The sequence below is a fragment of the Argopecten irradians genome, chromosome 5, assembly GCF_041381155.1.
Source record: "Argopecten irradians isolate NY chromosome 5, Ai_NY, whole genome shotgun sequence".
NCBI classification, from domain to species: Eukaryota; Metazoa; Mollusca; class Bivalvia; order Pectinida; family Pectinidae; genus Argopecten; species Argopecten irradians.
The window spans coordinates 50644666-50657460 of record NC_091138.1 but is presented as its reverse complement, the minus strand read 5'-3'; the positions used below and the strand labels follow the sequence as shown (position 1 = coordinate 50657460).

The 12795-nt window shown below is 40.5% G+C and overlaps 2 protein-coding genes across 2 annotated transcripts in view; one reads left to right on the top strand and one right to left on the bottom strand.

Moving 5' to 3' along the window:
- Nucleotides 1-2169: 2169 nt before the first annotated feature.
- On the bottom strand, nucleotides 2170-3747 carry LOC138324484 (uncharacterized). The gene is made up of 2 exons (XM_069269548.1): nucleotides 3627-3747; nucleotides 2170-2996 (listed from the first exon to the last, which is right to left on the bottom strand). The coding sequence occupies exons 1-2, from the start codon at nucleotides 3745-3747 to the stop codon at nucleotides 2170-2172; spliced, it is 948 nt and encodes a 315-aa protein (XP_069125649.1).
- Nucleotides 3748-7485: 3738 nt separating this feature from the next.
- Nucleotides 7486-12795, top strand: part of LOC138324147 (THO complex subunit 4-like) — a 44363-nt gene continuing 39053 nt past the window's right edge. Inside the window, exons 1-3 of the mRNA XM_069269230.1 lie at nucleotides 7486-7814; nucleotides 8190-8342; nucleotides 11990-12137. Of these exons, the coding sequence (XP_069125331.1) occupies nucleotides 7584-7814; nucleotides 8190-8342; nucleotides 11990-12137 (532 nt within the window). The 5' untranslated portion in view covers nucleotides 7486-7583. The remainder of the gene's footprint in view (nucleotides 7815-8189; nucleotides 8343-11989; nucleotides 12138-12795) is intronic.

Here is a 12795-nt window from a genome sequence, read left to right as displayed (position 1 = left end):
GTTTAACAAAATTGTGTGTTTTGTTAAGAGCGCTTTCACCATTCCAATCATGACTGGAGTGTCCACTACATAGAGCGCGCACATCGTTACCTTTAAACAACTCCGCTCTCAAACATGAGTTCCGTGTGCTGAATTGGAATGAGTGTGGTACAACCGAGAATCTTGTCACACCCACCTCCTCTACAACGATCTTTGCCAGCAGGGGCAGCCATCCATAATTGGGCCAGTAGCAAAAGCATTTCTGTCCATTTGGTATAATAAATCGGAAATAACCAATATATGACTGGGTTAACCGTCCTTTGGTAGAGAGAGCAGCTTTTTTCACATCGAAAAAAACTAGAGCTATCCTCTCCCATTGGAAATACCGACCTCCACCATGTTGAGCATTGGCGGCACTCAAGCTCGCCCTTGAGTAGACTTCCGTCTTGTTTCAATTGTGGGACAACGCTGCCAATAGAAACTCGGTACATCCATGTGTGATCCTGGGCCAATAGGAACCTTAGTCGGAAACCGAGCAAAGCTTTTTTCTTGCCGCCAAAGATGGTCAGACCGTTCCGGTGTCGTGTGACATAAGTCCTAGTACAGACGACGTAACGAAGTCCAGTATCCCCTAGCCCTGCACCGGACGGAGCAGCAGCGAAGTCCTTCCTACACAAAATCACATTCTTGCACAACCAGCGACTCCAAATGTTGTCCAGAGTGCATATATCAACTATTTGTCCTACCAGCTAATTCCTGATACTCTCGGTGTGGCTACCGTTGTATATTAGCCCCATTCCTTTACCTAGATGTTAGTAACATCATCAACAAGTTGAGTTGTAAACCTGGAGCAGGGGATGGATGATTGTGTTCTTCTTGCTTAGCTATCCACCGATGGCCGAAGATAACCATTGTGTGCATGTTCCACTTGATTATCGGGATGGTTATCCCTCCGCATGTGGGAGGAAACCCACATTGTTTGCAAGGAATGCGACTGAGACCATCCGCGTTCCTGTGCTGAACACCTGGGCGGTGTTTGATTTCCATGTCATAGCTACTAAGGACTTGTAACCAGCGAGCCATTTGTCCTTCCGGCTCCTTGAAGTTCAATAGCCAACGTAGGGAACTGTGGTCTGTTCGCACAGTGAATTTTTTGCCATAGAGATAATGTTTAAAGTATTTGGTAAAATGTACCACAGCAAGTAGTTCCTTCCTTGTCACACAATATTTCCGCTCCGACTTCGTAAGAGTTCGTCCTGCATAAGCGATTGGCCTTTCAGTGCCATCTATTACCTGCGATAATACAGCTCCTATAGCCTCATTGCTAGCATCAGTATCCAGCAAAAATGGTTGTTGTGAAATCTGGGTGGGTCAGTATTGGACTGTTAGTGAGCCGATATTTAAGCATATCAAATGCTTCTTGACATTCTTTTGACCATTCAAAACTGTTTCCCTTTCTCCGTGAGTTTGTGAAGGCATTTTGCAATACCAGAAAAGTTTTTAACGAACCTCCGGTAATAACTGCAAAATCCAAGGAAAGATCGAAGCTCCTTGACATTTGTAGGTAAGGGCCATTGTTGGATGATTTCAATCTTATCTGGGTCTGTGGCTATCCCTGTTTCTGAAACAATGTGTCCCAGATACTGGACTTGTTTCCTGAAGAGTTGACACTTCTTTGCCTTCAATTTCAGTCCTGCACCTAGCAGTCGGTCAAACACAGTCTTTAAGTTTGCCATCATCTCCTCAAATGTCCTGCCTACAACTATAATATCATCCAGATATATTAGACAGATTTGCCACTGGAGACCAGCCATAACCGTTTCCATTAGTCTTTCAAACGTGGCAGGCGCTGAAGTTAAACCAAATGGCATAACCAGGAATTCATATAACCCTGTTCGAGTACTGAAGGCCGTCTTCGGACGATCTCCTTCTTCTAACTCAACCTGCCAATACCCGGAATTCAAATCAAGTGTAGAGAACCATGAACAACCTTTCAACTGATCCAACGCTTCGTCTATCCTAGGAAGTGGGTAGGCGTCGTGCTGACTTACGGCATTTAGTTGTCGATAGTCAACACAAAAGCGCATTGTTCCATCCTTCTTTTTCACTAAAACAATACCGGAAGACCAAGGACTGACTGACTTCCTTATAACATTCCTATCTAACATATCCTGAACCTGCTTGTCTACCTCATCGCGTAACTGAGCGGGAACCCTCCGTAAGGGTTTGTTTAATAGGTTTTGCTGAACCTGTCTCTATGCGATGTTTCACAAGACTTGTCCGGCCCAGATCTGCGTCATTCTCTGCAAAGACATGACGGTATTGCCTCAACAGGTCTTCAACTTCCTTGTACTGCTTTTCATCTAGACTAGTCATGGATCGTTCTAGTAGCTGTTTTAGGTCAGTTCTTAATGAATCCGTTTCTCCGTCAGGGAGATCACCTTGACAAACTACATCAACAAGACTGGCAGTGGCTATAGTTGTGCCCGTGTATATCACTTGGGGCTTGTCCTGTACATTCATTAATCTAAGTGGAACTACACTAGCAGCAGTCACCAATGATCTGGCTACCAGTGCTTTTTCTCCTTTCACAAAACTTACTGATCCTTCTACCAGCAGAGAGTCACCCGTTAGTGTTTCTCCTGCATGAGTATGCAATTTTCCCGGTATGATCACCTCGCTATTCGGAGGAATTATTCTCTGCTCAGTTGCAGATACCCTGAAGCATCCAAGAGTTCCTTCATACTTCATGTCCATTGGAGTATCATCCAGAGTCAATTTACCCATTCTGAGGTCTAGCACTCCATTTTTCCTAGCCATGAAATCGAGTCCAAGTAAGCCATCTGTGCTAATCTCGGCCACTACCGCTTCAGTGTACATATCATTACAACCCTCCGGCTTCAGCAAGAATTCCCCTTTCCCGAGTACTTCTAGTTCAGCGCCGTTTGCAGCAACAATATCCTTTGTTACTTCCTGTAATTTAGGACGATCCTCCTCCGGGATGCTCTCATATACTGCTGTAACAGGGTGCAGGATTTACAATAAATTTAATACCTGCCTCTGCCAGGGATCGAACCCGGGACCTCTGGATTACTAGTCTGACGCTCAACCGATCGAGCTAAAGAGAAGTTCTCTCTAGCCGAGTGATATATTGCGGCTAGTATTGACCAGGGTTACATACTCCCCCTCCAGGGATGAACTCGTCCGCGAGTTTCCAGGGGTCACAACGATTCCTTCGCAGGTATCGTGAAGTATCATTCCCGAGTCCCTACATGGGCGCCAATGTAACAGGGTGCAGGATTTACAATAAATTTAATACCTGCCTCTGCCAGGGATCGAACCCGGGACCTCTGGATTACTAGTCTGACGCTCAACCGATCGAGCTAAAGAGAAGTTCTCTCTAGCCGAGTGATATATTGCGGCTAGTATTGACCAGGGTTACACTGCTTTCGACAAAATAGTCACTGTAGCTCCAGTATCTACCAAGAGCCTAACCTTTACATGCTGTACTTCAGCATTTAAATAGAGCCCAGCCTCCAAAGCTGCAGAGGAGACTCCAAGCTCTGTCTTCTTATTTATCCCCTTTATTCTGGTGCTGACTGGCTTGGCGGTATTGTGTGGATTATTTTTGAGCGTTCGCTCTTTACTCAACTGAGGACAATCCCGTTTAAAATGTCCAGTCTCCCCGCACTTGTAGCACGTCTTGGTAGTTACAGTTTGATCTTTCCAATGACTATTCGTTGACTGATCTTGTTGCTTTTTAACCATTTTTAGGGAATGTAGTTCCTTTTGTAATTCCTCTCAAGCTTTTTCTGTATTTGACCAAGCATATCTTTGGCCATTGGTGTGTTTTTTATTTCCTCTCTCCGTTTCCGACTCATTTTCTACCACGGTCCCTCTAACATGTGCATATCCGTCCCGCTTATGTTTTTCTGCGCGGTTATACGCTTCTAGCTCCACTGCAAGTCTGATTGCGTCATTCAGGTCCTGGGGTCTCCCCTGTTTAATCCTAATACGCATATCCGAGTCTACAAGAGCCTCGATAAACTGTTGCTTAGCTAGCGTTTCTCTAACATCACTAGGGACTGTTCGGTATGCCAAGTTTACCAGTCGCCGGATTGCCTGGCCTAACTCTGGTAACGATTCTGTTGCTTTCTGTCTTCTCTCCAGTAGCTGTATTCTGTACAACTCATCTTGGTTTGGAGGAGCAAAGCGATCCTCCAAAGTTTTCACCAACGAGGAGTAATGTTCCTGTCTTCCCTTAGGTAAGTCTCCGAGGATTCCTTGTGCATGTCCTCGTAGGCTTACAGCAAGGTAGAGACCTTTTTCTGTGTCAGACCATCTATTGATCCTAGCACATGCCTCGAAATGTGACAGATAGTCCTTCCAAGGTGTTGAGCCATCATAAGTCGCAGCCCTGACAGATATTGTCTTTGGTCTCACTAAGAGTGGGCCCAGCTCATCATCGGCCTCGCTATCGTCTGGTTGCAAGCCCAAGGAAGCAAAACCTAATTTAGGAGCCTTCCTCTTGGTTACATGCTCTCCTTTTATCACCTTAGGTGTGGAGTTGACAATTTTTCTAGATTCTGAGAACCGAACACGTCGGGGACTATCAGCTCTACCTCGGCCACGAGATGGAGATGTACTTCTGTCCCTTTCTTCCTTCATGCTTTGATTTTGTGCCGACAGCGATCTTAGCTCCTCCTGCATGATCCTTATTTCGTCGTCCATATCTCCTTCATTTGACTCTTCCTGGCTCACTGCATTTAAACCTGTAGAAGCCACAGTCTGGGGAGATATCCCTGAAGGTCGATGTGAAGCAAACCCAGAATCTCTAATCTCCGACCTCCCATATACCTTCGTATCATCAGGATTCTCAAACCTGATACTGTATGGTGAAAGGCCTATTTTGCCCGCACCCGAGGGCAGGGAACCATAGTTGGGCAAGTCCTCATCCGACATACTGCCGTTCTGTCGATAGTTACTTCCCAACGAAATGTTTATCAAAAACAAAAAAACAAACAAAACAAAACAACCTAGATACCTGGACAGTTATGTTGCTCTCCAATTTTCACATAGGAATAACAAGCCTGACACTCAATGTAGTCAGCTATTCGAATGTACTTCTTTATAACCCAGTTACCACTATCATCAACACCCCATACGGGAACAAATCCTATTTCTATTGTCATAATACTAAGGCAAAATAAAAATAAAACTGCATGCACAAATCTTACTATAACCTATTGGAATCCCACCGCTGCCACCAAATTGTGTAACGTATCGGGGGTCCGATCTCAGTCTGTCACACCAAAGATCCCAACAGTTATAAGTATTCATCAACTAACAAACTAACAAAGAGCCCGTTTGCCAATATATACAGAAAGGGCCTACCTAAATGTACAGAGTGAATATCTACAGGACATGCTGCTTACATGAAATACTAATATACTTGTTCTACACACTAAAATGGTTTCCTTAAGCTATATATTCTAACTAACAAACATAACCAAAATACAGTACATACATTATGTACTACAACCTAACCTATGACAATAGAAAGTATATATTTACAGGTATGGACAAGCATGTCCTTGCTCGGCCTCCCTATACCATCTACCAAGTATCTCACCTAAATAATAAAATGAGCTCTCAAATAGCTGCAGTGCTGTTCTAAATACCCGTGGTGCTTTACCACACCACAACGGAACACTAAGTACTTAACACCCAGTACTATAGCTACCGCTCCCCCACAGTGTTAAACCACACTGCTGTACCCTACAGTCACAATGTACACTCGTACTGTAGCCAGCCCCTGTCCTCTGTGTATTAGCCCCAATACACACCTGACCCCGGCTGCACCGCTGACCACTACAGGCCAAACTGAGCTCTCAAAACTCCCTACAGTGACTACATGCAATAGTACTGTAGCCAGCGCCGTGTCCTCTGTGTATAAACATACACACACTGACCCGGGCTGCACTGCTGGCCACTACAGGCCAAAATGAGCTCTCAAAAACTGAGCTCTCACTTTCACCCCATGCATACACATGCTCCGCCGTTACAGCTCTATACATGTACCCCAGCCTACAAACTCAGGCTCAAGGAGACACTGGCGACAACTAACTACAAGTAAGCATGCAAGGTGTATACAGAGGAAGAGGGAAGCCTTGTTCAGGCAGGTCTCTATACTCTATAACATACCCGCTGTGCCTTTCCTTGTATAGTTCCAGTATTACTGTAATGTATCAACCAGGTGAAAACAAATCAAAGCCGAGAGAAAAGAAAAAAAAATCTAGCCACTGCTTCTCCCTTATATACTCATTGGTGAGTCCAAGGTGAGAGGGAGGAAAGGTTATTGGGCGAGTCCAAGTGTTCGGCCATCTCCGTCATTGTCCGGAGAGATAATGCCTAGGGATTCCATACACCTATTTATAGAATTCAGTACCAGGTCAGCAGCCTGCTCTAATGACCCCGATAAGATACTGGACCTCCCCATGACCAAGTCAATGTTTACGCCCAATTAGGGTTTGTGTATTGCCATATTCATCACACATATAATGGACCTGGAGGTATAGAACTAGAAAGAGTCAGGCAGTCTAGCGAGGACTTGAATCTGACTAACTAAACTATTGTAAAGCACGCGAATTGCATTATTCGCGCCAAATCCACTCGGAACTCATCCGGTCTGACTACATGTTCCGAACGTAATAAACAAACAAGATGGAAGACGAAACGTGGAAACGAAGCAGACGTAAAATCACACTCTAAATTTATCGTTTTTCCTGAACTTCTATTTTCTTCTTTTGGAATTAACTCCCATTTCAATTAACCTACAAAAAGAGAAAACGATTATGCAGAAATATCATACTGTGTTTGGGACTTTAGCAAGTCTTCCTATGTAGACTTTCAATATTAAAAAATCGAATTAAAATAATCAAGACAAGATAGATACTAATAATAAACAGACAAATTTCAATATCTTGACATTTCAATAATTTGAAATAATTGATTATTGAGACGGCTACTTCCGTTAAGAGAAAATAACGTCATTAACGTCGTTCCTATGAACACTCTAAACTCTGTTAGCACGAAATGATTTCAAAATTTAAGACCTTATTTACTTTTGTTTATATGGCCTATCGTTCAAATAAATTATTTATTCTTTACGTTAAGATCCGTCGCTTCGTGCGTAAAGGGGTTTCCCACGCCTAAAAAAATGTGATGCAGGCGAACCGGATATAGATTGACCAATCAAAAAAATCATCATGGTTACCCGCTACCGGTCCCTAGTGAGCGGAGCGCAGCCTGGCGGAGAGTAGAGAACTAAGGGAAGGGAACCAGTCTAGAACCAGTCTACTATTATTTTAGTTCTATTCTGTTAACTTCTTAATACTAAGTAATTTTATTTCTTATATAATATTATCGCAGAATGGCGATCAGCGATTCAGTTAAAAATTAGGTATCCGGTAATAAAATAAAAAATATATTGCCATCGATTTCCCATCATGCCTCGCTCATGCCGCCATTTCCTCAAAGCCAAGCCGGGAACACGCGAACACACGGGAATCACTTGATTGATCGATTTCTGACACTCTTCAAAGATGGGTGATAAGATTGATATGAGTCTCGATGATATTATCAAGTCTAACAAGGGTTCAAAAAGAGGTGGAGGCCGAGGAGCGCGAAGAGGAGGTGGCCGAACGTCAAATCGAGGGGGTAACCGGGGTGGAAGACGCCAAAGTGGAGGAGGTCGTGGTGGTGGTGGTGGAGTCTACAGAGGCGGAGTACAGCGGCGAGGACGTGCAGCAGGCAACAGAAACAACTACTCCAGAGTAATTTGTTTTCTTTGCTTAACGTGTGACAAAAATGTTTCAGACTGCAATCTGATTCTGTACTTTCTTATAAGGTCGTGTATACGTATACATAAACAACTTGCATTGCTTTGTTTTGGTTCAGCATTCATCAAAAAGCGTTGTCCGATTGCATGTATTTGACGTTTAGCATGGAGCAAATGCTAAGTTTCTAACAAATACAAGATAAACAACTCCCATAAGCTGATCATTTTCTGTCAAGATGGCAGAAATACTTGGATTTGTTTTAGTTTTATGGACAACCGAAATAAAGCCTAGGGAATGAGAAAAGAAGAAAAAAGTACTGTTTAATTTTTTCATGATCAATATATTAAACACGAGTTTTTTGTCTTACAGCCAAAGGAACTTCCAGATGTGTGGCAGCATGACATGTACGATGGTACACCAACATTTAAAAGGACATTGGGAGGTGGCGGTGCAGCAGCTGGGTCACAAGGAAAACTACACATATCTAACCTGGACTTTGGTGTGAATGACTCTGATATACAGGTAAGTCATCTTAGAACACTTATTAACCTGTAATTTACATTAGGGGAGGTCATCCTGAAATAACTAAAGGTTGAACTCATATTAACGGAGACCGTCCCTTCTGTGACGTCATACGTTTGTTACGTCGCTATTCGAATCCCGGCAAACATATTTTATTTCCCCTACCCATCTATTACAACCCGCTTCTGAAATCGGCATTCGAGCAAGTATTTCGTCTAGAACGTTTTCCAGTGTTAACTTGAAGTGTAAAGGTGTGCCAATCGATAAAGACTAACAAGGGTAAATGAATAACACAAAATGTTGAAAAGTGCTACGTATTCGCCTATTTTTTAACATTTTTAGGCCAAAATTTAAGGGGTATTAGAAAGCAAATCGGTCATAATTTGAAAAATAATGCGGTGAGGTATACTTTTTATTGGCTTTTCGTATTGCAAATAAGCCAATCTTCATAGAGATTCTAAAAAATGGATTTTTCTTGAGATCATTTTTTCAGAAGAAAAGAAAACATGACTATTTTTATGCAATTTTTCACTAAAATTTGGTCCAAACTTAAAGTGAACAGTCGGGCAAGGATGGCTAAAGTCGGTAAAAATGGTGTGAATGTATCCAGTATAATTTCTTATGAAATAGAAAAATAAAATCTCTCGCCAAAATCTGTCTGCGTACGAAGAAATTAATTTAAAGTATGGGAATCCTAAAATGTCCTCCCGGCTGACTATGTCCGTGGTTACATTTCCACGCAGCCTCGCTTTCAATGCTTTCAAATGTTTTTCATTTCAATGGTCAGAACTGGGAAACGTAAGCAGAACTTAACCGTCGTATTAACATGTGAGAACTTTTGGAAGGCCAATGAACGCATTTAGATTGATTTTCTTTGCCCGACTATTCACTTAAATCTTATTGTGGAAAATCCAGCTTATTGGATATAGCAATAGTGTTTCCCACAGGAAAAAAAGGGCATGGTGCTGGGTTTTGAAAAGGGCACCTTGACCGCAATAAATATCCATCAAGGGGGCACAAAGGTTATATCGACGACTTCCAATACAAGGGAAAATCTTTAAAACTGTCTTGTTGTTTATTTAATTCTGGTTCAACTTCTGCTTTAAACTCTCTGAGTTGCTAAGTAATATCATGAAAATCAAAAATGATTTTGGAAATTGTAATCTGCAGATCATATGATCATGACTAATTGATCATTCACAACAAAGATCTTTTTACATTTAATTATATTAATTAAAAAATTTACGCCTTTATTTCAATCCAATTACCTTTATCTTTCTTTGTTGAAATATTAAAAAGTACTGTATTGAATTGAATAAGATAACATGTTTCATGATAATGGATAATTAATTAAAATAATATTCTTAAATTTACAAGCACTAAATTAAGAAAATACAGATATAATTGTTACAGTAGTATTCAAAATGGAATTTAATCTGAGAGAGAAAAAAGTTGATTTATTTTCTATTTTATTTATTTTAATAAATTTGCTATTAATGATTTTATTATTATTAATATATTTTTTTCTAAAAATAAATTCACACTGAAATTCTGAAAAAATAATACTGTTTTTATTTTTAAAAACGTGAATATTAGTAAATTCCTGAAAATCGGATCCTCTATTACAATACACCCAAAATGGCGGCCATTACGATTGCAAAGCTTGTGACATCCATCAGATATAGATAGGCCTATTAAACATTAAAAACGTGAGTAAATTATTTACAGTTGTAAGCAGTATTTGTTTTTGTAGTAATGCTCACTAGCTGTAGTCATAAAACTTATTGAAAGGTCAGCTGATTGTTTTCAAGGCTGCCGATCGGCTACTTTACTTCAGCTTACGTAATACACAGACGTGAAAGTGACACCCCAAGCCAAGGTGGAAATAGCCCAACGCTGCTAATTAGGGCCACTTGGGTGTTGATCAGGCGGTCAGGGAGTGGTCACACCTCTTTTGCTTACTTACTTATCAAGCGACTGCCTGGTATTTTGGTAGTTCAGTAAAACTGTACTGGGGACAAACAGGGCAGGGCGTTAGGTTATAGGGGCATGGCGTCGGGTAAAAAGGGCACGGCGCGGCGCCTTGCTAATCAGGGCTGTGGGAAACACTAAGCAATGAATTCTCTACCACCTACTGAAGGTATGAACATGTAACAGGCATATTATTTATATGTTAAGGGATGCTACGTACAGGGAGGAAATATCATTTATTTAAAAACCCTAAAAATCCGTATTATTAAGTCATTTGTGCATATCTTTAAGCAACCCTGGAAGAAAAGTTAACCCGGTGACAAATGATTTTTATGCGGATTTTGTGATCAGGGTATACTTAAAATCAAAATATCAAAAATAAACGAAATCTATGAGAGGAAACCAGAAGGGAGGGTCTACCTTAAAGTACTAAAAGATGCTCCATGGTTGCCGTAGATCGGAGTTCGAGGCCCGGATAGGACACGAGTAAATAAATTGTCATGCTTTGTTAAATTGTGTTTCTTTGATATTTAATGTCTAATTTACACAAACAAATAATATGAAATAATTTATTTTGCTTTTTGGTGCATGCCCAATCAGTACTTTATTCCATACTGGCTGTCGACCCTGGGCCTATTATCGTGATGTACCCATTATCATGAATTTGAATGGCGTGATATACAAAATGCGATTTTTGTGCGTGTAAAAAGATGTCATACCAAAATTATCAACAATATTTTTTTCAAAATTTTACAAGAAAAATTCTTTAGATTTAAATAAAAAATGGCAAATTTAAAAAAAAAAAAAGAAGACATTACTCAGGGAGGAGGAGCATGATATCGGCTTCATTCTAAGATAAATAGTACTGATTCGCATATTGTCTGCTTCCTACAATGTCGGAAAACAGTGTTCAAAAAACAAAGTCCGAAGGGAGATAATTCAATCTTAGTAACTTGACACAACATGCATGGCTGGGGAAATGTACTCGTCCGCTCATACAGACGAGTGCATTTGGCCATCGGACGAGTGAATGTTGACATCACGCTTGTCTGCCGGACGAGTAAAATATACTGTTACCAAATATGATCTACAGTAACACCTTATTAATTATATCATTTCTCGCTAAATCTATATAGGGTGTGACATTCGTAACGGTTTCTTTTTATTCCATATATATTAAAAACACCCTTTACATTATACAAACATACAGTGCTATGTAATGTAGTGTTACATCGTTTTTAATCGCGTTGTTGAGTAATAAAAATGCTCCAATGTGAGGTTCTTGTTGTAATACGATTCTGTTTGAGACAAAGCTAGGCTACAGACGATCGCAACCTAATAATGCAATAAATAAACATGATAGTGTCTGCAAATATTTACATTTTTGAACCTAAATAATGAACAAATTTACGTACATTTGTCCTGGCAAGATAAGCTTATGATCGTGGTCTAACTTCAAAGGGCTGATCGGTTTGCAGTGTTGTTTCGACATATGTAGGAATTCGAAAATGGTGGCAGGCGATGAATCCTGCAATAGCTGGCAAAAACCCTGCAGCCATGTATTCAATGGGCCTTAAATGTGTTTAGAGAATTATTCCTTCCGGTATTGTTGATTGATGGAGCATTTGCAATTTTGCATGAAACACATTGTAAAGTCTATAAACTCATTTCTACAGGAGTTATTTGCCGAGTTTGGTAACCTGAAGAAAGCAGCAGTACATTACGACAGGTCGGGCAGGTCCCTGGGAACAGCAGAGGTTATATTTGAGAGGAGGGCAGACGCAGCTAAAGCCATGAAACAATACAACAATGTTCCCCTAGACGGTATACATCTATTAATATTGGATATAACATATTCTACTTCTATAAGCCAGGAGAAACAATTGAATGACCTATATATAGTTTTCTATTGTAATGAAACTACATACATTCATGCTTTATGATTACCTTTAAAGGATTTGTGCAGCCAAAAAAATTTTTTTGTAATACGTCAGGATATTGCTTTGGATGAATGAAAAATTAAGTCCCACCCAACGAATCGCCTATCTTTTAGCGCTATCGGTTGGTTTTGGTCGTGATTTACGGGTAGTGTCGACTACGGTTCAGAGATAATGAGCTAGGTGGTCACGTGGTCTTGTGATGTCAGAGTAGTCCGCGGCTACACAAGGTAAGCCTAGTACTATAAATGTATACCGCATGTATACTTATACGTTAGATCTACAATTTGAGTTTTTCGAGTAAATGGTTATTCTAGCTTTATGGTGTCGATATTTTCAGTTTCAAAACATTCCATTTAAAACCACTTAAAAAATTCAGACAAGCATATACCTAACTTTAGATTAGATAATCAGTCCAATTTGATAGCGATATCAAAATGATGTTCGGATCAGTCTGGACTGAGATTTAGATAGCATTTGATGTAAATTTCAGTGTAATAAAAAACAGTATAATGTAACACTATCTTTTTACGAGTAAAATCCCA

Bases quoted from the DNA above. Each gene is read 5' to 3' on its own strand.
- LOC138324484 (XM_069269548.1), bottom strand. From the start codon at position 3,747: ATGGTTAAAAAGCAACAAGATCAGTCAACGAATAGTCATTGGAAAGAT. The intron at 2,997-3,626 runs GTAAAGAGCGAA...ACCCTGTTACAG, and splicing joins ACGGGATTGTCCTCAGTTGA to CAGTATATGAGAGCATCCCG.